This window comes from Cupressus sempervirens, chromosome 5, assembly GCF_028749045.1.
Source record: "Cupressus sempervirens isolate cs-2001-9-10 chromosome 5, ASM2874904v1, whole genome shotgun sequence".
Classification (NCBI taxonomy): Eukaryota; Viridiplantae; Streptophyta; class Pinopsida; order Cupressales; family Cupressaceae; genus Cupressus; species Cupressus sempervirens.
Window position 1 is genome coordinate 338,720,543 of NC_143122.1, and position 25,691 is coordinate 338,746,233.

The 25,691-nt window shown below is 38.7% G+C and overlaps 1 protein-coding gene across 1 annotated transcript in view; it reads left to right on the forward strand.

The window, feature by feature from the left end:
• FK (Ergosterol biosynthesis ERG4/ERG24 family) overlaps positions 1 to 24,148 on the forward strand; it is a 110,967-nt gene extending 86,819 nt beyond the window's left edge. Inside the window, exons 12-13 of the mRNA XM_089830197.1 lie at positions 23,572 to 23,646; positions 23,757 to 24,148. Of these exons, the coding sequence (XP_089686323.1) occupies positions 23,572 to 23,646; positions 23,757 to 23,910 (229 nt within the window). The 3' untranslated portion in view covers positions 23,911 to 24,148. The remainder of the gene's footprint in view (positions 1 to 23,571; positions 23,647 to 23,756) is intronic.
• Positions 24,149 to 25,691: the final 1,543 nt, after the last annotated feature.

The window sequence follows — 25,691 nt, forward strand, 5'->3', positions numbered from 1 at the left end:
CACTCAATATTTGATGAGGAATATCATACTCTGTGTAGCTCATAACATCCTCAAATGGATCATCATAGGTGTTCACACTATCCATATCCCCATCACCTGATAGAGCCTCAACTGCTGTCACCTGACTCTACACACATCACTTTATTTTAGGTTGTGATCAATAACACTGGAGCATAAACCAACATCTGCCGACTCCGCTGTAACACCCAAATCACCAATAACACAATTGAGTAACTCCATACATGCATCAGTCCCACCAGAGAGATCAACTGCCTCTTGCAAAGGAGCAACATTGCAATAACTAACATACAAATCTCCAATTAAAATCCCCTCCTCAAGAGAGTTAGAACAATCAACAGTTACTACTTTCCCAATAGCAGCTGTACTATTCGCAGCAACAGCTTAGGAATTCTCAAATTGCTGAAGCTCAATATTGCTGTCTACCAATGGTATTGACACATCCAAGTGTCTTTGAGTGGAAAGTCCATCATCAAAACTATGAATAAGACTAGTGGGTGTTGTATTGAACACAGGTACATTTGCCTCCTGAATGCCGGTGAGAACTTAAGCCTTCTTCCCTTCATCCTCGGTAGTGGTCTCCTAAAAACAGAAACCATATATATATCTTGCTACCCTATCAATCATCTCTAGATCCGATAGTCTCGTAACCAATCTCTACTAATGACGCATAAGTTTCTTCATACTTTCTCTGAAGGCATTTATTTTGCTGCTATCTTCCTCACTACTTTGCCAAGTCCTGGAAATACTAGGCCTCCCGTATTTGTCCATAGCTGGAAAAAGCTAGAGTGCAGGTCACTCCCAAAATAATAGATTTGAAATAAAAATAACTTTCCTACCCTATAGAATGGTAGGAAACCACTTAGATACCATTGTAGTAACCCTGTTAGCTCAACCAAGGGTATGTTGAAAAGATATTTTGCTTTTTGAATGTTTTTGCAATTTCTTTTGGTCTTGAGTAGATATGCTTTTTGAAATTTTCAGAATGTAAAGAAATTACAAATGAAATAGAATTTAAACTACCATGAATGCCAGGATAAATTTTCAATTTTCTGTATAGCTCATAGCATCCTCAAATGGATCATCATAGGTGCTCATACTATCTGTATCCCCATCACCTGGCAGAGCCTCAACTGCTGTCAACTGACTCTACACACATCACTCTATTTTAGGTTGTGATCAATAACACTGGAGCATAAACCAACATCTGCTGAATCCGCTGTAACACCCAAATCACCAATAGCACAATTGGGTAACTCCATACATGCATCAGTCCCACCTGAGGGATCAACTGCCTCTTGCAAAGGAGCAACACTACAACAACTAACATACAAATCTCCAATTAAAATCCCCTTCTCAAGAGAGTTAGAGAAATCAATAGTTACGACTGCCCCAATAGCAGCTGCACTATTCGCAGCAACAACTTAGGAATTAACAAATTGTTGAAGCTCAATGTTGCTATCTACCAATGACACTGACACATCCAAGTGTCTCTGAGTGGAATGTCCTCATCAGAACTACGAATAGGACTAGTGGGTGTCGTATTGAACACAGGTACATTTGCCTCCTGAATGCCAATCGGTGAGAATTTAAGCCTTCCTCCCTTCATCCTCGGTGGTGGTCTCCTAAAAACATAAACCATATATATACCTTGCGACCCTATCAACCATCTCCAGATTCGACAGTCTTGCCACCAATCTCTACTAATGACGCATAAGTTTCTCCATACTTTCTCTGAAGGCATTTATTTTGCTACTATCTTCCTCACTACTTCGCTATGTCCTGGAAATACTAGGTCTCCCATATTTGTCCATAGCTGGAAAAAGCTAGAGTGCAGGTCACTCCCAAAACAACAACAGATCTGAAATAAAAATAACTTTCCTACCCCACAGGATGGTAGGAAACCACTTAGATACCACTGTAGTTACCCTAGTGGCTCACTCAAGGGTATGCTGAAAAGATAGTTTGCTTTTTGAATGTTTTTGCAATTTCTTTTGGTCTTGAGTAGATATGCTTTTTGAAATTTTCAGAATGTAAACAAATTACAAATGAAATAAAATTTAAACTACCATGAATGCCAACATAAATTTTCAATTTTCTGTGTAGCTCATAGCATCCTCAAATGGATCATCATAGGTGTTCATACTATTTGTATCCTCATCACCTGACAGAGCCTCAACTGCTGTCACCTGGCTCTACACACATCACTCTATTTTAGGTTGTGATCAATAACACTGGAGCATAAACCATCATCTGCTGACTCTGCTGTAACACCCAAATCACCAATAACACAATTGGGTAACTCCATACATGCATCAGTCCCACCTGAGGGATCAATTGCCTCTTGCAAAGAAGCAACACTGCAACAACTAACGTACAAATCTCCAATTAAAATCCCCTCCTCAAGAGAGTTAGAACAATCAATAGTTACTACTGCCCCAATAGCAGCTGCACTATTGGCAGCAACAACTTAGGAATTCTCAAATTGTTGAAGCTCAATGTTGCTGTCCACCAATGGCATTGACACATCCAAGTGTCTCTGAGTGGAAAGCCCATCATTAGAACTACGGGTAGGACTAGTGGGTGTCGTATTGAACACAAGTACATTTGCCTCCTAAATGCCAACTGGTGAGAAGTTAAGCCTTCTTCCCTTCATCCTCAGCGGCGGTCTCCTAAAAACAGAAACCATATATATACCTTGCTACCCTATCAACCGTCTCTAGATTCGATAGTCTCGCAACCAATCTCTACTAATGACGCATAAGTTTCTCCATACTTTCTGTCAAGGCATTTATTTTGTTGCTATCTTCCTTACTACTTCGCCTAGTCCTGGAAATACTAGGCCTCCCGTATTTGTCCGTAGCTGGAAAAAGCTAGAGTGCAGGTCACTCCCAAAACAACAACAGATCTGAAATAAAAATAACTTTCCTACCCCACAGGATGGTAGGAAACCACTTAGATACCACTGTAGTAACCCTGCTGGCTCACACAAGGGTATGCTGAAAAAATATTCTGCTTTTTGAATGTTTTTGCAATTTCTTTTGGTCTTGAGTAGATATGCTTTTTGAAATTTTCAGAATGTAAAGAAATTACAAATGAAATAAAATTTAAACTACCATGAATGCCAGCATAAATTTTCAATTTTCAATTATGTTGTATGCAATTATTACAATCATACACTTAAAGAGAAGCAACAATTTAAAGAATCTTTGTATGTATTTGGCATCGGTAGATTGCAGCAGTAAAACATGAAATGTTAACTCCAAAGCTGAAAATTCTCACACCAAACAATAAATGCAGGGTCTACGGAAGTAAATGCTGCCTCTTGATATGTCATCGCAGCCTTCAAACAAATTTCCTGTAAGGCAATTCAAATCCCCAAAATGCAAATGCCAAACACTAGTAATGATGCCGCCCATCCATGGATTAATTATCAAACTTGTAGGCATCCAATTGCAGGATAATTGTTGCCCAAATGCTAAGAATATGCACGCCAAAATGCAGAGATGCAAATAGCGCTAAATATCAAAATTCCCCAAACCAAAATAATGCTCAAGAGCTGTCACTATCTCTAACCTTCAGTTGACCGGTCACATAATGCCTCTGTAACCCCTTCCTCCTATGCAAGCTCTCTGTCTCGCTAACTACACTGCGATAGGAAACTAAATTAGAACTGCTCACCACAAGATTGCTCATTGTATGTTTGCTACCGTCCTCACACACATTTGCAATTGAGGTACAACTACTCGGTACCTCAACCGACAGCTCCTGTGAAGAAGTAAAAGACCTTGTTGTATCGCACTCCTTGCAAGATTCCACCTCAACAAAAACTCCCTATAAATCCTGGTCCTAGGACTCGTCCAAAACCTCCTCGGAGTCGTTGCTCAATATTTGACAAGGAATATCATACCCTGTGTAGCTCATAGCATCCTCAAATGGATCATTAGAGGTGTTCATACTATCTGTATCCCCATCATCTGACAGAGCCTCAACTGCTGTCACCTGACTCTGCACACATGACTCTATGTTAGGTTGTGATCAATAAATAAACCAACATTTGCTGACTCCACTGTTACACCCAAATCACCAATAAGACAAATTGGGTAACTCCATACATGCATCAGTCCCACCTGAGGGCCTCTTGCAAAGGAGCAACACTGCAACAACTAATATACAAATCTCCAATTAAAACCCCCTCCTCGAGAGAGTCAGAACAGTCAACAGTTACTACTGCCCCAATAGCAGCTACACTATTCGCAGCAACAACTTAGGAATTCTCTAACCGCTGAAGCTCAATGTTGCTATCCACCAATGGCATTGACACATCCAAGTGTCTCTGGGTGGAAAGTCCATCATTAGAACTACATATTGGACTAGTGGGTGTCATAATGAACATAGGTACATTTACCTCCTGAATGCCAACCGGTGAGAACTCAAGCCTTCTTCCCTGCATCCTTGGTGGTGGTCTCCTAAAAAGCTGAAACTATACCTTGCTACCCTATCATCCCTCTCTAGATCCGATAGTCTTGCAACCAATCTCTACTAATGATGCATAAGTTTCTCCATACTCTCTCTCAAGGCATTTATTTTGCTGCTATCTTCTTCACTACTCCGCCAGCTCTCGAAACTACTAGGCCTCCCGTACCTGTCCATAGTTGGAAAAAGGTAGAGTGCAGGTCACTCGCAAAACAACAAGAAATCTGAAATAGAAATAACTTTCCTACCCCACAGGATGGCAAGAAACCGTTTAGATACCACTGTAGTAACCCTGCTGGCTCACCCAAGGCTATGCTGAATAGATATTTGATTTTTGAATATTTTTGCAATTTCTTTTGGTTTTGAGTAGATATGTTTTTTAAGAATTTTCACAATGTAAAGAAATTACAAATGATATAAATTTCTAACTACGATGAATGCTAGCATAAGTTTTCAATTTTCAATTATGTTGTATGCAATTATTACAATCATACACGTAGAGCAGCAACAATTAAACAACTTGTGTATGTATTTGGCATCAGTAGATTGCAGCAGTAAAACATGAAATGCCAACTGCACAGCTGAAAATTCTCACAGCCAACAATAAATGGATGGTCTTTCAAATCGCCTGTAGGGCAATTCAAATCCCAAGAATGCAATGCCAAACATTAGTAACGATGCCGCCAAGCCATGGATTAATTAGAAGACTAGTAGGCATGCAATTGCAGAGATAATTGTTGCCCAAATGCTGAGAATATGCATGCCATAATGCAGATACAAATGGCACTAAAAATCAGAATTCCCCGAACCCAAATCTGTTGTAATGTAGATCTCCTTAGCTACAGTTAATATAGTAGGAGGAATGAAAAATTGTATACGTTAATACAATTTGCCAAACAATCTTGAAATAATTCTCGAAATTGAATCTACATAACTTCAGCTGTAGATCCCAAACCCTTATACTTCAGCAAGGGTACAGAAAATTAGTATTTCTGGAAAATGTCTGAAAGACAACAAAGAAAAATAAGATAATCAGATGATCGGATGTTTTGCTCATCAAATGGGCTCATATACATAATCTCCAAATGGCACAAGTTTCCCAAACAAACTCCACAACATTAAAATATAATAAAGTTTCATTATAATAGAAATTATTAATTGCTTTTGGCTCCTAAAAATGACCTTTTCCACCAAGACTTAATATTCTGACACACAAGCCCACTGTTCATTGTGCTCACAATTTAAAACTTTTTAATCCAGTTTGAACAAGCTATGATACTAAGGTGACCAACATGCAAAACCAACAAAAATAATGACCTTATCATATTTAGATGAACAATAATAATAATTCACCCATCATGTGAAAAAAACTGAAAGACAATGAATGAGCCTGATAGGGTGTCTTACTATAAATAGACACTCCCTCCAAGATTCTTGGAACCCAAACTGGAAGCCAAATATAAAAACTGCGAGCATCACTCAACTCCTCTAGCTCAACTGAGCTCGTTGGAACAAACATTTGACTTTCTATAAATCGTAGGTCCCTCAAATGGAGCCAAAACACACTATAAGATGATGGAAAGCCTATAACCCCACAATTGACACTCTCAAATCTCATTGTCAGCTCATGAGGGTCGTGATGGTGAACTGCCAAGCTAACTGCAGGAACCTGCTAAATATGGGGACATTATAGTCCTCCCTTCTTAAGATTGCTTGCCCCCAAGCAATCCCAGAACAAAATGAACATCAAAGTCCACCTCGATCCCAAGGGCAGAACAATGTGCTATCCCTACTGTGTACAAGCAACTTCTGTAGCATCAACACCCTAATAATTGATATCAATGACATCGTCTAGAAACTGACCATAGGTATTGATGACGGTAACATCTCATTGGAACTCAAACCAATTGAAATACCAACTTTGTCAACAATTGAGTCCCTATCAAACTGACACTCACACCTAACTGCATCGTGGAGATGATAATGACCATAAGTACTTGAACGACTATCACCAACTCCAACCTCTGTTAAACTATCCTAGGTGTGCAGATACTGCAAGTGGTCTAACTTGCAGTTGTCAATCACATTTGCAAAAGATGGTACTAACCCATCTCATAATGAATGGTATGAAATTGGAGCCAACCCACACCAACATGAAACCAAACCCTCTACTAGTGGGTCAAAAGAAAAGTGATGAGGATTCCTCATAGTGTAATGCTAATAAAAACTCCCAATAATTGTCAAGGGTTCATTAATATCAAAGTGGGAATCAAGAGATGGTTGGGCAAGGATTTGCGCAACCCTTTTAGCAAATCCAACCTCAAAATCCCAGTTGGGAAGCATTGTAGCCAAGGTCTCTACAATCTTCCTTGCCAATCGTCGTATAGCCCAAGAACCTTGAATGAAAGTAGCCTTAGTACTCTATAAGAATCTTCTCGCAAATCTGAACTGTCAAGTAAATTCTCCATGAATGGCTCAGTGCAGTATAAATTATATGTGGAAGCATCAACCTATTCCCTCATGACCCACAACAGATCCTTTTGGAAACGTGGCACTACCAACTGTCCAATGCTACTAGTTGTATGAAATGAAGAAATAAATTCACTTCCAGCAGAAGAAAACAAATCACCATGAGAGCTCGTCTCCACTGATGCTCTCACCTCCTCTGTACCTACTGCACTCATATCCTAGACTGGTGCGACTACGAGATCATCATGTCTCTTATCCCCAACCGTAGAAGCAAACTCACCACCAAGCACCACAATGTCCGAGTGAACTGGATCTGGGCCTAGTGTGGACCAAACATGCTCCAACTTCACGGTCCCCTCATCCAATCATGAGTGTGACTGTTGAAGAGCCAACTGAATACACTGAGGAGAGTCCACAGTCACCTCAAGCTCCTGGGTGAGACCAACCATCTCCTCGTCTTTCCTTAACAACGCCTCATAACAGATGCTACCCCACTCCATAAGGTAATCCTTGGCAATAACTAACTGTAAGTAATTATGCTTCAAGACCCTGACAGCCTCTCGAACCACATGAATCTCTGTAGGGAAAGACCACTATCACTCTGCTCATCTAAGATAGGAGCACCCCAACCCGATGTAGCTAGCATCTAACAGATAAATCATAATGCTGACCAGTCACATGGTGCCTCTGTAACCCATGCCTCCTATGCAAGCTCTTTGTCTCACTAACTGCATTGTGATAGGAAACTAAGTCAAAACTGCTCACCAAGATTGCTCACTACATGTGTGTTACCATCCTCACACATCTACAATCAAGGTAAAACTACTCTATACCTCAACTAACACCTCCTCTGAAGAAGCATAAGCCCTTATTGTATCACACTCCTCGCATGACTCCACTTCCTCCTCAATAGAAAGTCCTTGTAAATCCTGATCTGGGGACCCATCCAAAACCTCCTCGGAGTCATCATTCAACATCTGACGAGGAATATCATACCCGATGCAACTCACATCATCTTTAAATGGATCACCAAAGGTGTTCATACTATATGTATCCCCATCACTACAGAGCCTCAACTGCTGTCACTTGAGTTTGCAAAAATAACTCTTTGTCAATCTGTGAATCAATAACGCCATAAGCCAACATCTGCTAACTCCGCTATAACTGTTTAGGGGGAAAAGGGAGACATTAAATAGAGTTATAGATCTCCCAATTCTGAGGTCCACTAAGCCATTCAAATATGTGTGAGGGAATGAGGGGAATTTTCGAATATGATTCCACTTGTGATCGAAATTAGATTATCTAGGCCTCAAAGGAAGAAGCATGCTAATTTTAATTCAAATTATAAAGGGGAATGCAATACAAGGAAATGTACTTTTTGGTCCCTAATAGGATAATGTGAATGTGAAATTGAACTAATTGCTTAAATGATGTAAATCTAGATGCTATGTGAACACAATTAGCCCAATTAAGATATAGATCTAGGGTAAATATATGAAAGGAAATAAAATATGAAAGCCTCACCTTGAAATGCATAAAGGAAGATGTATTTTAGCTCCAAAACTTGCAAATCTGGAACATATTTGAATATTCATCCACAAATCTTGGAATAAAATGATGAAAGGAACAAAAACCAAAAATCTTCCCGAAAATGGATACTGGAGGGCTAGTTTGACTTGGGAAGACATCCTACAACCAGGTTGATGTAGTCCGACGACATGAGACTAACTTCTCTACAAAACTCCTGAAAAGTATGTTCCAGATCTGCAAATCTTTTGCTGATATCTTGCAAATCAAAGTATAATCCCATCATGGTGCCATGGATATAAAAGTGCATCAATTAAGAAGATGAATGCTTCAATGAAGATCTCCCTTGATGACCAACAATAAGCTAGATCTTGGAGAGGAAATGCTCACAAATGATCCTTCAACGCTAGTAAGAAATCTCCTTGCTCAAATGCTTGAAATCTTGAATACTTGAACTCCTTGAATGCAAAAAGCAAAAATTTGGACTTGAGAGCAAGAGCTTGGATTACTCGAGTGCGAATGAATGAGATATATAAGATGAAGCCTCCTAGTCTTCTTCTATATGAGTTTTTAGGTGGGAAAACAATACAAGCGAACGAGATAGCACAAGAAAGAAAATTAAACCTTTGAGGCCTTTCGGGCCCCGAGCTTGAAAACCTCAGGGGACTAGGTCTTTCCTTGGTGAAGCCCTAGGTTAAGGGATTAACCGTAATTGAGAAATGTAAATGTAAATATAGATGATTGAAAGACAAGATAAATGTTAAGATTCACCTTGCTTGAAACTCTTGTTTGTAAGGATTTTGTATGTAAATGTATTTTAGATCTTGAACTAGGAGTGTAGGGTATCTCCACCCTTTGCAACGTATCTACCATAATCCCATCATGGTGCCATGGATATAAAAGTGCATCAATGAAGAAAATGATGAATGCTTCAATGTAGATCTCCTCCCTTGATGGCCAACATAGGTTAGATCTTGAAGAGGAAATCCTCACAAAGGATCCTTCAATGCTAGATAGAAATCTGCTTGCTTAAATGCTTGAAATCTTGAATACTTGAACTCCTTGAATGCAAAAGGCAGAAATCTGGACTTTAGAGCAACAACTTGGAGTATTTGAGTGCATGAATGAATGATATATATGAGATGAAGCCTTTAAGTCTTCTTATATATGAGTTTTTTGGCGGGAGAGTGCAAGAAAACAAATTAAACCTCCGAGGTCTTTTGGGCCAGGAGCCCCGAAGCCTCTAGGGACTAGGTTGACCTAGTCCAAAATAGGTCGACCTGAGTTGACCTGGTTTGGGAGATCAAGTTCAAGAAACCATAGAGAGAAGAGGCAAATACCAGGAGGAATAAGGTGGAAAGAGGAAGAAGAGGAGAGAAAAGGAGATCGAGCACATGCATATCCATGGTTCGAAGAAGACATTATGAAGAGGGAGTTAAAAGGTCTTCAAAGGCAAGTGCATCCATTTTAAGACGATACAGTAAAACCCAAATCACCAATAACACAACTGGGTGGCTTGATACATGCACCAATCCCACTTGAGGGAGCAACTGCCTCCTGCGTAGGAGCAACATTGCGACAACTAATATACAAATCTCCAATAAAATCCCCCTCCTCGAAAGAATCAAAACAATCAGCAGTAACTACTGCCCCAATAACACCTGCACTATCTGCAGCAACAACTCTGGAATCCTTAACTCGATGAAGCTCAGTGCTGCTGTCCACCAATGACACTGACACATCCACATGTCTTTGAGTGGAAAGTCCATCATCAAAACTATGGATAGGACTAGTGGTTGTTGTATTGAACATAGATACATTTGCCTCCTGAATGCTTAGTGAGTTTTTTATACAAATTGAAAGTTTTTGTAATTTTTTGGGTTTCGTGTAATGCGTGGTCATGAGTGTTTTAGTGAGCCACTTGTAAAATTGATAAATTGCACCTACTTGATGATTTTCGATCTATGGGTCTGCTATGCACACCCCATACTCCCTAATCCCTTGACTACATATTAATAATACCAAAATGTGATTATGGTGGTTTAACTGTCTAACAACTATTTTTAATGTTTTATTAATAATTCTCTCATACATGGTGAAAACAAACAAAATTAAGTCAAGGTAGAAAGGTATTACAGAAAGCATAAAGCCTCATACAAGTTCTGAAGGATCAATGGGAGGGGCACATAGATACAAAAAGTACTATAAGAGTAGTACAAAGGATAGATATGATATGATAAGTTTATTAATGTCCAACAAGAGATCAACAAAAGGGTCTAAGGGATTGAAAGATTACAGACCAATGAGGTAATTGGAAAGAAAAATACAATAAGCAAATTAAATTGAAGTACCAATGATTAGATGGAATGTTTGCATTTCATAACTAGGCCAAGGTATGAGGATCGCTAAATGAGAAAGCAACATGAATAATAATAAACTAAATAAAAAAATAAAAAAATTAGGAAGGCCGACCTGTCATAGGGCATAATGCCATAAAACTAAAATGAGCGGCCACTGTTATATATAGCACCGAATATGAGTCATAATGAATGCGGCATGAGAATTGTCAATAAACATTGAACTCTTGATAGCAACCCTTGATATGCTTAAAGAAGTGACAAAATCAATAATTACCACAGCGATTATAATTAGAAGCAATTTCAATCCTCAAAACACGTGATTAAGAACATGTAATGTATTTATTAAAAGATCTCATTCATTATTAGTATCCATTCATTGAAGAGACACGACTCTTCCACTACAAGGAAGGCATCGAACCAAGGATCACAAGAACTGATTTGCAAGACATGAAAAATCAGGCACATTGGTGGATCGGACTTCATGGTGGTGATAGATTGTCACATAAGACCAAGGGGGTGCATGGAGCGCCCCACCCAAGGGCTTATAAGGGAATGATGCTTGGAACAACCTATTGTATTTTCTTCAAGAGAATAAGGGTGACAATGGAAGAGGGTAATGACAATGAGATTGCTCACTAGGTACACCCACTCATGGATGGCAAAGTGCCACATGATGGCCAAGAAAGAGATGATATTTGATCTTGGGTCTAGGATAGAGGAATTGATCAGCTATGGGTTCCTCACTAGGTACACTCCCTCATATGGATGAAAGTGGCCATGCGATGGCAAAGAGAGTGGCATCCACCCATGGGCCTAGGGTTGAGGATTGATTTAAGGAACCCTGCTACGCCTCTTATCTTAAACTCTCCTATGGTTCAACTCCAATAAATTGAATATATCTTACAATTAAATCAATGTTCCTACCCTACTTGAAATAATGCTTACTTTTTTTAATGTTTTTAATGAGGAAGATCTATTTTGTTGATAATGATTTCGTAACATGTTTCAGGCTCTCAACTAGGTACATGATGTTACTAATTCTATGTTATTTATGTTTGGAATTATGATTTAAAGAAAAAACTGGCGCATTTACAAAAGGGAGATTACAATGCATATCAGCAAACATTTATAAAACTTAAGAATGCAAACATTTATAAAACTTAAGAATGCAAACATTTTGGCAATTTCTTTTTCAGATGAAGGTGTTCCCAGCAAGGATACTTTTGTCTAGCTGTTAAACAACTTTTCTTGGGAAGAGGGGAGGAGTTGCAGCTTATCTTCATAATTATTGGAGCTGCTGATTCCATGTTACATGGTTAGCTAGTGGAATTCCTCTTTGAATAATTCTTGTGGAAGTGCAGATTATGTGGTGAAGAATGTTTGAGTGGCTGGTCAATTTTTAGAGCTTGCACTGCTGCCCACTTGCCAATCATTTTACACATCAGTATGAATTCTAATCCAGCGATCAGTTGGATGGTTTCTTCAGTCCAGAAGATGGTCAGTTCATGGTTGATGATTCATGTTAGATGTGATTTAATCATAGGAGATAGGTTTTCTGATAGTCCATATTCATGGATCCTATGTCTTTAGTCAGATTCAGATTGCTTGCTGCTATTGTAGTTTTTTCACATTGCTTTTTTTGACCTCAGTCTTAGGGCACTTTAATTTTGAGAACTTGACAATTTCACAACAACCAAATGGGTGAGATCCTCTTGGTATAGTTTGATTATTATCAACTTCCTCTTGGGAGAGTGTTGGACACTCCAGTCATTGCACAATATTTGTATGCATGCTTCTAGATAATGATTGGTCGATTGCAGTTAGTTCAATTTCTTGGCGTACTTGAGTTTCTTCCCTCGATGTCGATGATATGATTCTAGTTGTTGACGACAAAGGCACTACTTGGTTAGTTGATTTTATGGTTGTTTAAGCTAACGTCTTCCTTACTAGTCCCTTGAATATGATAGATCCCTTTCTTGTTTGGAACTTCATGAGGAGATACCTGGAGGATTATGGTTTGGGGCTGAGAAAATATTTCTTTATGTTGCCTAGGATCATGTTGGTTATTGGGATTACAGTTATATATCGTACTAGGATGCGAAAGGAGGAGTTTCATGTTCTGATCAAAGTGGCACAACATTAACCTTGTAGGTCCTTTTTGTTATTAAGTTGGAACCCTGTGATTACTAGATTTGTAGTTCATTATTTGAAGATAAGGAAGTCAATATTGGCTTATTGGAGTTTTACTCCTATGTTGTTTTATTTAGTTCTTTTGGAGAGTAGTTTCCAGAGGAGTTGACAGAGTCGGTGCAATATTCGACTGCTCTTCCAGCAAGAGGTTCTCAACAGGTCACCTGATTGAGTATCATGTAGAACAATGTTTACAGAAGATAGTATTACAAATCTCCTAGGATGACTTGGGAGCCAAGGAGATCATTCTTGGTTATAGTCTAGATCAGTTTGATGATTGTGGAGCTTCTTTGGCATTATGTGAGAACAAACAATATTTGGGAAGGGTGGACTGTAATCTACCTTTTCTAAAGTTTTTCTGTAGTGCAATGGTTATTGGCTTTCATGGTTGGTGTTAGTAGGATAAAAGAAGTATTTTGATGTTGCTTGTGTTCTGAAAATTTAATGGAGATGATGAGATTTTGTGGAGTGATTTGAAACAACTTGTCCAAGACTTACCATTTTTATTAAGAATTACAAGTTTTGACTGACATACCATTTTTAGTAGTTGGTTATAGTAAACACTATTTTTGGCAGCTGATCGTTGCTTCTGACACCTCTTATCACTTGCACTATTTTTTGCTGTTTTGAGAATATTACTATTTATTATAAATTTTATTTTGGTAGCTGGTCTCAATCTCAAGCTTTTCCTTTGCTTCATAGTGTAGGTATTTAGTTTCTAGACTTGCTGAATTTCTGAAGGCTAGGAAATATTAGTTGATTTTTCACTCAAATATTTTAAGAGGTTTTGGTTCTATGTTTACTTTTGGTCCTACCACTAGCCAAGGACATGCAAGGCATGTTTGGTGAAGATGAGTTTAGGCACCAAAATTAGATGCCCAAGATTTACTCTCTACTATTGCCATTAATGTGGATATTTATTTTGATCGTTGAGCGAAATCGGGGCCATATGAATAATAAAGCAACTTGTTGAAGGATAACTATTCATGCAAAATTGTTGATAATATATAGTGATGTATTTGATTGCTTGGGTCAATTGTTGTTTAGCATTTTTTCCTTGCAATTCTCTTCAGTTCAGCTCACGGGTTCCGGCTTTTCCCGTGATCTGTTACTTTCATTCCAGGAGCTCGATTTTACTTTTACATCCACTCCATTGCATGCATTCATATCATCTTCCTCCTATTCGAACTCGGGTTCTGGTCTTGCTTCCTTCCTATGATTTTACTGTGACTTGTGCATGGGTTGGTATTTTGTTCACGGCTTGCTGCTGGTTGTTCACGGACCTCCTTCCTTCCTTCGGTTTTTTTGTGACTTTATGTCTGCATTTCCTTCATTTTTTTCAGACACGGTTTGGTGGTGGGCGTACAGATCTATTTGCTCACGAGTTGGTGATTTTTCACGGGTTGGTTGGTGTAAATACTGTTATTTGGGGTTCCACAATGTCTGACAATGGGGATTCAGGTTCTGGACAACAAACTTTAGCCTACCAAAGGCTTTCTGACATGATTACTAAGCTAGAGGTGGATAACTTGTATTTCAAAGAGCAAATTATCTCTTTGAATGACACTCTATCAGAACTCAGAACAACCACAACCTCAAATGCATCTCTGATCCAACGATTTTCTAATACTTTTACCTCAGAGATTGCAAGTTTACAAGCCAATATCCATTCCATCATTAAGCAACTTGAGGGAATAAACACCATCAAAGAACAACAATTTGTTATGATAGCTAAGCATTCTTTTCTTATCTTGGAAACCGAACAGAAGGTTAAATCGTGGGCTTCCCTCTACAATAACACGGCTACTACACCTCTAGCTAGTATTGACAAGATGGTTCAAGGGAAAATTGATGATGAGAGGGTGAGGCGGGTTTGTGGACTTCCTTCTATTTCTGATCCTCTTGCAGCTGGGCGTTCTTTTCTTTGTGATCAGCTTGGTATCTCTGATATTACTTTAGACAGATGTTGGGGTGGACATGCAGACGTTTTGTTTATCCGATTTTTCACACTTGCAGAGAGGCTTCATGCTCTTAGAGCTAAGAGGAAGTTGTTTTCTCTCCCTTCCAAGATTTTCCTTGATGAAGATTTCACAAAGGCCCAGGTTGCAGAGCTGAAACACCCTCGTAATATTTTGGCAGAGGCTAGAAAGGCAGGTAAATGGGCTATTATTAGAAATCTTAAAGCTGTCATTCGAGATTCCCCCCCTAGTGGATGGGATGCTAGATTGGGCCCCAAGACCAAATGACGGCCTCACTAGCAAGTCGAACAAGAGGGAGACTCCTTGCTCCCTTCTTGTTAACTACTGGAATGGTAATGGATCTTTATGGTCATTACCCGGTCTCTTACATGATGCTGTGGGGTCCGCCGATATTCTTGTCATTACCGAGACTCACGAGAGTCCTGTTAGACCTCTTCCAGGATTCCCGAGTTATTAGTGGTTATCTGTTTGTAGAGAGGAGGTTTGTGCCTCTGGTGGGGTCCGTGGTTCTAGGGGTGTGGTTTGCTTGATTAGAGATATTATATTCGGCTGTACTTCTGTTGTTCATTCCGATCCGTTTGCCAGATTTTTATGGGTTTGCATTGATCATAAGTGTCACCTTCAGATAGATTTCTATATTGTTGTTTGCTATTTTCCACCAGCTTCCTCTCGTTATGCTATCCATGGTTCCAAGGACAGAAACTGTTATGTTGACCTTAGTGAGAGTATTTCTCAATTTGCTGCTTTGGGAGACATTATGCTTCTTCGTGATTTCAATGCAAGGACCAGAGAACTCTAGACTCCGCTTTTTGATCGTAGCTCTGATTCCATGTGCTCTGCTGAAGTTGATCCGGCTACTTTAAGGCTTCAATGTTTTTCTGATGATGCACTTGGTCTGATTTCTGGTTATGGTCGCCATCTTCTGTAGCTTTGTGAGTCTTCTGGGCTTTTGATCTTGAATGGTGTTGTCGGTAAAGTTATAAAATAGCCGATAGGTAGATTAGCATGTAGTCAGTAATTATTATGTAGCCGACGAGTAGAATTAATTATTTCCGAATGGGCGCAATGGTTGAGTCACCCCTTCAGAATGGTATATTTACACCATCCGAAATGGACTTTGGATCATGGTTGTAATCATCATTGGAAGCACTATGTAATCTCTTTGGCATATATGTGAATAAAAGGAGTACTGTTGTATTACATGTTCTTGTCTATTATCTGTATGCATTAAACATTTACCCCATACGGTAAACAAATGCTCTTCCCTGTTTCCCTGGTTCTGAGCTTTTCACTTGCTGGCCTTATTGTGCTAGCGTTGTTGATTATGCCCTTGCCTCTTCCTCCTCCATTCCCTTCATCCATAGCTTTTGTGGATCATGCTCTCCTTAGTATTCGTACTCACATTTTTCCTCTCCTTTCGCCTCTGTCCCCTCGCCTTTCTCTTTCTGCTGCTCGTTTCCCCATCTGCTTCCGCTTCCTCGATGGTGATAGTGATCTCTTCTCCTTCCATCTTTCGAGGCTCCTCAGTCTGGAGTGTTTTACGGATTCCTTTGATACCTCTTCCATGTTTGAGTTACTGGCGACGACCATTCAGAAATCTGCCATCCTTTCCATTCCCCACCGCCTTTCCCTTCCTATTGGTGATAAACGTTGTAATACTTGTCCTATGAATGAATGGTTTGATATTAACTGCAAAGCTTTTCATTAGTTAGTTTGTTCGGCTTTTGAGTCCCACTCCCCCGACTTTGCTCGCCTTCGTGTGTCTTACCTTTGTTTTCTTCGTTGTAAGAAACGATCCTTTACCACTTCCCAGTGCAAATCCCTTTGCTCCATGCTGGTCCGCAACCCCCAGCTTTTTTGGCGCACCCTTTTTCCCCGTTGTCCCCCTCTGTTCACCATTCTTGATTTTCGCTCCTTTACTGCTCATACTACGACTCTTTATGACATTCCTGGACAACCTCCTATTCTCCCCACCCCGCCTCCTTTCTGTCATTTGTTCACCTCCTCTTTCATCTTTGAGGCCATAAGATCCATGAGATGTAGCAGAGCAGTTGATGAAGAGGGATTCCAAGCCGAACTCTTTAAGTTTGGTGCCTTGGTCTTGGGCCCCTATATTTCTACTCTTTTCAGCAGAGTAGTTTGCTCTAGTTTCTTGACTTCTTGGTCTAGACATCTGATTTACCCTATTCACAAGTCCGAACCTGTCTCGAATCTTGGGAATCACAAAACCATTATGATTGGACACACGTTTGCCAAACTTTATGCCACAACTCTCAATGCTATGTCATCTAGTGAGCTTGATAGGAAAGGTTGTAGAGCTAGGGATTAGGTTGGTTCTCGAGCAGATTATCAGACCATGGATCACATTTTTACTCTTCGGGCTATTATTGAGGAGGCTAGACGCAGATCGACGAAAGTTTATTGTTGCTTTGTTGACTTTCGCAAGGCTTTTGATACAAATCGACGAAAGTTTATTGTTGCTTTGTTGACTTTCACAAGGGTTTTGATTCTATTCCTCGGGTGGCTCTTTTTGAGACACTTCGAGCAATTGGGATTTCTGAGCTGTTACTTATTGCTATTATGAGATTATATGAGATTGTTGTGGGTCGATTCAGGGCCCCGAAGGGATTCTCCATCCTGATCCATAGCACCATTGGGGTCAAACATGGCTGTCCTCTCTCCCCTACTTTGTTTGGCTTGTATATTGATGAGCTTGAGGACTTCTTTTTGAAGTCATCACCCCCAGGTGATGGTTGTTTTCTCCATCGGGTTTTGATCTCTATTCTGCTTTTTGCTGATGATGTGGTTCTTCTTGCCTCTTCTCCAAAGAGTTTACAGAGTCTTCTTAATGGTTTGGCTTCCTTTTGTGATTAGCGACAGGTTGCGGTTAACCTGGGTAAGACTCGGGTTATGATCTTTAATTGCCTGAAAACTTCTCACCTACACTTCTTTTTTCAGGGTCAGGAGATTGAGATCACTTCTTCATATATGTATATGGGGGTGAAGTTTTCTGGTCCTCGCTTCAGTTTGAGACCGGCGATTCAGTCGAGAGTTAGCAGGGGCATGGGTTCTCTTGCTATGCTTGAGAAACAGTGTTTCAGACAGCACTTTTAGGATGCCTCCTCCAAGTTATCCCTTTTGGATTCGGTTGACGGTTCTTTATGGCTCTGTGGTTTGGGGTCTGTTTCTTCTTAGCTCAGACTGGGCTTCGATTGAGTGGGTTCAGACTCTTCTTTTGCGGCACATCATTAGATGCCACAGATTCACTCCTCATAGTATCATTCTTGCTGAGTTCGACGTTCATCCTTTTAGGCTTGCGGCCATTTTTGATCTAATTTGGTTCCTTCATCGTTTGTGTTGTTTTGCGGATTCAGCTACTGATCGTGATAGATACTCCTACTTGGCTTATTGTTCTTCTGTTGATATTGCGAGTTCTGATACACGTTCTCGTGCTCGTTTTTGGTATTTACAAGCATCCTCCCTCCTAAGTTCGATTGGGATAGACGTTGATTGTCTCCCTCCCTATTAGTTCTCACTAAATGCCCCTGCTCATCTTCTTCCATCCTGACAAGAGTTAAATGAGCAAGTCAGACTTGATATTTACAGACAGTACATCATCACTACTTGGACTAATCTGTTGGGTGGGTTGTGACCAAGGATGTCCTTCTATGCGGAGCACTTTTTGGAGATCAATGATGGGACTATTGTCCGTCCTAGTTACCTATCTTGTCGGTGGTCTCATGCTCTGCATTTTTCCTTGGGGTCCTTCAGAATTGGTTCTCACCGTCTTCGTGCTCAAACAGACCATCATATTGATAGTGGTGAGAGGATTTGTAAGCTATGTACTTTAGCTGAGGTCAAGACAAAGACTCACTTTTTATTCCGTTGCCCTATCAACTACGAGATCAAAGGGAGATTTCATCGCCTATTTCGAGATTGTTTTTCTCATTCTGACTTCTTCAGTTATTGTGATCAGCGATGTCTAGCTCTCTATCTTCAGGAGGCTACTCTGCTCCGTGATAGCACTCTTCAGGCAGTTCTTCCTTACCGACATTCTTCGACTCAGCTCATTATTGCTTTTTTCACACCCTTATCTTCTTTGCATGGTGTGAAAGGCCAATCTAGTTCTTCTTTTGATCATTCTAGGTCTGTTAGACCCCGTACTAGTTTCTTACATCAGCGGCATTCCTCTACGAGCTCACAGAGACATACCAAAGCTTCTTTGCACTCACGGTCATATCCTTTTGTGACTGATTTCTTCTCACCAAAAAAGGACTCCTAGTCTTTGTCCAACTTGGCATCTTCTTCTGTTCTTTTGTTTGCTTTTTGCGGACACTGTTTGGTGCTCGTGCTGTTTTCAGCTTCTTGATTGTAACCTTCTAGTCCCATAGACCTTTGGTGGTCTTTCGTTGGACATTAATTCTATTATCTTATCTTATCTTATCTTGTCATTTGTGACTTTTGTACCCCTTAGATTAGCACAAATCTCCCATATGCTTGTTCTAGTCACTCAAAATATAATGACACAATAAACCATTAAATAATTTTTGTAGTTTAATTTTAGGATTTTGTAGTTCATGATTTCACTATATTGGAGGGAAAACAGTCCCAATAAACTTGGGAAATCATGTATCTTGCTCTCATGTTGCACTCATTGCCATGGTTTATTATCAGTGATATAGAGGTAGTATGGTAACTAGTTGCACTCATGCTTAGTGATAATATTTGGAGTTGTATCAATAGTTTGGGATTTCTCTCAATTGCTTTTGGCTATGTATTTTATTACAAATATCTGGGAATACCCTCTTAAGTCAATCTCAAAGTGTAGGAGAGGGAACCCATTTTCATGGAGTTCATCTCAAACCCTCCATTGTTCTTTCAATTAACCAATTCATTTGCTTGATGAAAATGTTGACCTTGTGAATGGGACTTTTATAGGAAGTGGAGCAACAGTTTTGGGACCCAACAAAGGAATTAGTCATTTTGGTATGAATTATTTGTGTTAGAATTTATTTGTTTAACCAAAGAGTATTTAGCTACTAGGATTACCTCAATTTTTATGAGGTACCAAAACGTTTGTTAGATACCCATTGAGAAACCATTAGGTTCATAAACATTATCTGACTCAACAAAGAAAATGATTGCTTAATTATATCACTCAATAGGATTCTACAATAGGTTATCAATTATTATCATCCTCGTGAACTATATTTTAATCATGTACTTCTGTAGTTTCTCATCGCAATAAATGTGATTATTCTTTTTTTTATGGTGATAGTGTTTTTGTTAGTGCCCTCTCCCGAACATAAAATGAGATGCATTATCAAATGAGGGGGCATAGAGGCCAGTCCAATCAGACATATATCATAAGCTTGGGGAAACAAAAATGCCACACCAAGATAGAGAAAAAATACTGAATAGAAAAAAAAGGGAGTGCATCTCTTGCTATGATTTAACTACATGAGTTGCACCCAAATTGCTCACACCACTTCAGAAATAGTCAACAAGATTAGAGAAAGAAGCCACTCGAAACGCCTTTAGAAATAAGTTATTAACCATTAAGTTTTCAACAGGGATGATCAATTGTAGGAAAGTGAAATTGGAATTAAGCTTGCTACATGACTACATTGGGCCAAACTACTAAATACGAAGGGAAAGATGTATACATTGGTGGCTTTCTTGGTTCCTTTACCATGAGTTAGCAATCATAGTTTACCATCGAAGGCTCAAATATCCTCCAACTTGGAGAAATTGCAATGATCTCTCTTTTAGGATCTTTATTTCATACTTGGATATCAACTACATTGCATCCTTTGAAGTCGACAAAGGCATGCCAATCGATTTTATGCTATAGAGGATACATTGCATCCTCCCTTTCTATCATTCACAACACATTGTTGTCATTAGCCTATATCCGAATGGTTTTGTAGGCTAACTAGGACATAGAAGGGACTTAGAGGCCATTTGGCTTAGGCATATTTTCGTCATAGTTCATTCTGAAGGTGATTTGAGGTTGTTTTCGGGGCAGTTATTATTTATATGGGCATGTTTTGACTTCAAGTTGCAGTGACATGATGGAAAATTGCTAATATTGAGTAGATCATTTATTTATCATTGATATATTTTATTATGCATTATTAAAGTTATTTTATAAAGTTAAATTCAATTATTTAACTTTACTAATGCAAAGTTATAGTTTGTGGATAATATTTGATTAAATGGTCCCCTTTATTTATAACACATTGGAGACATAAAAGAGGTGTTATATCATTTATCCCATATTGACAAAACATGAGTGAGAGCCTATTTGAAAAGTGCATAAGCGGAATGAAGTGCTCTTCTTTTGATATACTTGGATCCATCGATTTTTTCTCTAGGGCTTGAGGACAAAAACCCTTTATGCTAGCATTCTTCTCACTGTTGCAAGACACAGTTAGCAGGATTTGTAAGAGATTCCAAATTAATTTATCTGTATGTGTTTGCTATTGCATTAGATTAAATCTATGAGTTTCCAGAGTTCAATTTGATGAGAAGCAAGTTGCTGATGCTTTAGCAAGTTCATAGTGATTCAGATATTGGGTAATCTTCTGCAGATATTTTTCTATGTTTTGATATGCCATACTGGGAGGTCTTGATAGCCGCACGAGCACTGACACCATATTATTGCTAGTCGTATCACTGTAGCAGCTCAAGTTACTGTAGCAATCTAGAATATTGTAGCAGCCAAGTTGTTGTAGCAACCCTAGAAGATTTGTAATACTACGTAATGTCCCCAATTTATAATAAAATACTTTTAATAATTAATGGTCCCAAAATTTTAAAAATACTATTTGGACCTTTAATTATCTAATAAACTAATAAGTTTATTTGGGGTTCCAATTGATTTTTGTATATCTTGGGCCCATCTTTAATTTTTCGTAGGTGTTGCCATTGGCTCTCTTTGTAAACCCTCATGAGTCCCTCTGAAGGGTATTCAAGTATGACATGTAGGTAGTGATTGATATGTGATTTGAATTACTTTTTTGTACGACAAATTCCTGTTGGAATTTTGTATTGTTCGTCATTTTGGAAGTGGAAGATCTTCCCTACTTGGCTATTCCGGTTTCGGTGGGATTCAACTCACCCTATTCTATCTTGTATTAATTTGCTTCGGATCTAGCACATCTGGAGCACCATCTTTGTTTTGCAAATAAAATATTTTGGATTTTGGAAATAAATTGTTACAGCTCTATGTTGGCATACGCTTGTGTGTCTTAACTATTATTTGGCACATTCACTGAATTATATCTTCCTCTTGGCATCTCGAGCTCATTCCCTTTGGCATATTCCTCAAACAGTACCATGGCATCAAAAATTTCCCTCAGGTGTTTCCCTTGGGCACTTTCCCTCGGCATCTCCAGCTCACTTCCTTCAGCACATTCGTCAAACAGTACTGTGGCATCAAAACTTTCCCTTGGGTGTTTCCCTCGGTTACTTTTCCTCAGGTACGTTCGTCGGGCACTTTCCTTGGGTGTTTCCCTCGGGCACTTTCCCTTGGGCACAGTTCTCCTTTACGTTGAGTTCTCCTTTGGACTGAGATTGCCTTTGGACTAAGATCACCTACGACCAAGATCAGTTGGGAACATTACATACTATCTTCTGAACATCATGTTTGTGTTAATGCATCAATTATAACTTGAGACTTGTGGGGTGAAAACCTTGCAGCTTGCATGATTTTGCTAGACACATTTTTTGGTTTAATGAAAATATTTGATAATGGTCACAATTTAGTGTAGCTAACCCAAGAATTCTGGCCATGAACAACAAATCCAACTGCTCCCATAACTTTTGATGTGAACCAAAATTATCACAGTAGTTTGTAAAGTAGATGTTTATTTATGAGATACTAGGATATGTGATGGCATGGTGATCTTATTGAAAATGCATAAGATATCAATTGAGAACCCGAGCAATTATGTTTCCTCACATTGCCAAATTTTCTAGAGAAGTCACCATTTTATCATGCTGATAATATGTTGTTTTAGGGCCACTTTTGTCTCATTTATGCTAATGAAATAAATGACTTACCCCAGAGATCTCAAGGTGGTGCTCGTGATATCGATCAGCTTTATGTACACGTGTCTCCTTTAAATTGTTTTGTATGCAAGGATTTCTCAGTCTTAGTGCTATGTCCTCGCTCAACAATACAAGACTCCTTATAGGATGAACACACTATTATAAATAAGGATTTTAAGTGATTTGGTTGAAGGTTATTAACACTGTTGAATCCAATTGAACTGTTATTGTGGAATGTAACATGATACATTCATTATGCCTATTCTATTGTTGGATAGCCTCCTTGACAATTTGGAGCCTTTTTAGGCAGTTTCTTTATTTTTAGTTCTCTGTAACCAATCAAATCCCTTACAAATATCCAATTCTTAGTTATCTTATATTTTTTGAAGGAATTTATAATTTGGTTATTTATGTGGCTACAATTTCCCCATGATTGAGAATTTCCTCATCTTACTGTAAGAAGTACTCTGAATTGAAATGTTACTGTTTTCTTGCAGGGGCATAGCTAGACACTGCAATTATCTTGGGGATCTACTACTAGCATTCTCGTTTAGTCTGCCCTGTGGTGCAACGTATGCATTTCTGGCACTTGCTTTTCACTATAAATAGCAAATTGAACCAAACTTTCTTTCATGCAAAGGTTTATTTTTGGTTCTCTCATGAAAAATATTGACTACTGCAGCTCTCCGATTCCTTATTTTTACCCTCTTTACCTACTAATCCTACTTATCTGGAGGGAACGAAGAGACGAGGCAAGATGCCGTGAGAAGTACAGGGAAGATTGGGTTGCATACTGTAAAGTTGTCCCATGGAGAATATTACCATACGTTTACTAGTTTAGTCCAGTTTTTTTTTGTTCGTTTGAATTCAACTTATTTTTGATGCAATTATAATGCTTATGATCCTTCCTGTAAGATCTCGATCCTTGGAGACCATATTGAAATATCTCAAATTTTGTTATGTAGGAAAATCACAAGTATTAGTTATCATGTGTTTCTTCGAATGTACGTTAAAGATTGTGGTAGTTGCAAATGGAAACGAAATAAGAAACTGGATACACATTTTAAGTGACAAGGTCTTTCCAATAATTTATTGCTCTGCATTCTCTCTGTTTTGAGGTACAAAACACTGTAACATATGATATAGAATAAGGAATATAGCTTAAATATTTTTTTTTTACTAACCTATAAAACGTTTGTATTAGCATCCACTTCTTCTTTGGTACTAAGATGCCTTGGAGGTACTTGTGTGGTATGTGGTTCTCCTTTGCTGTGACAATTGCAACAATTTAATCCCAATTTAATGTCCATCTCTCTCTCTCTCCCTCCCTCCCTTTAGACGTCTTGTCTAAAATAATTCTTATATTTTAAATGTTATATAGATCAATAATATTTTGTATTATTCAAATTATTAAAAAAAGATACAATTTGTGGCATGAAAACGGATAAAATCACAAAGTTAAAACTGCGGTGAAGGGGATGCCTTATCGCAAGTTATCATTCATTTGAAGTCGTCTAATAAAGGCCATACAGTATACTACACTAATACACACGACTTTTGACTGACATGGGAACTCTGCTTGTAATGCTTTTTCTATGCTAAGTATCTCCTGTAAATTACTATAGCAATTGATACTGTATTTGACAATATGTATCATCATCGAGTTTATCATTTTTTCCTAAGTTATCAGATTCTCTCCTGCAATCTTCAGTCTGGCTCAATTTTGTACAAAGTCTGGTCCTTGTCAAACTCTCCTCAAATTTGTCTACATAGCTACGGATTTGCTACAAAATCTTTTAGAAAAACCTACGTAGAATTTGCTGCCCAGCGGCCGAACCTGGTGACTTTGGTCTCAAAACATTTTTAAAGATTTTTTCAAAGTGTTTTCTTATAGAGGAAATTCAAATTGACAATAGGTGACATACAAATTGACGATAGCAGAAGAAATACTTTTAAAAAGATATGATATCTTCGAATCTGGAGATTAAAATTTGAAACTCAACTTTTGATTGAACCTGATTAGAAATCCTCTAACCAATATAAATAAAAATTCAGATAATCGCACCTGTCTTTTGACAATTCCTTTCATTCTCAAACTGTCTCTTTGATATGGAAATACGTTCCATTCATGTGACCAAGCAAGTGTATCATGTTGTATGTATGGTTAAATAATGCAATTAATATTCGATTGAGCTGAAACATAGATATGGTGGTGTATTTTGCTATGTTGCATTACTATTAGCATACATACACACACATATTTTACAAAATCATATGTTTTGTATGGATGAACCCAAAACGAAGCCGAACCTAACTTCAAAAAAATTTAGATGAATTTTAAAACTGAATCTCAAATCCGCATCCATACCAAAATCCAAACCGACAATTTAAATTTTTTCCTATCAACATTTTTGCTCTCCAATTAATAGGTGCCCTTATTACTATCCAGCCAAGTATGGCAAGTTTTCATTAATGACTAGCTTGGGCCAACGATGTTTTTCCAAACATGATGGTGGAAAAGAACCCATCTGAACTGATAAGATTTCATACGACACACTAGATTTGACTCTGAGATTGCAAGTAATAAAAGGCCCATTTGGTGAGCAGAATAGGAATA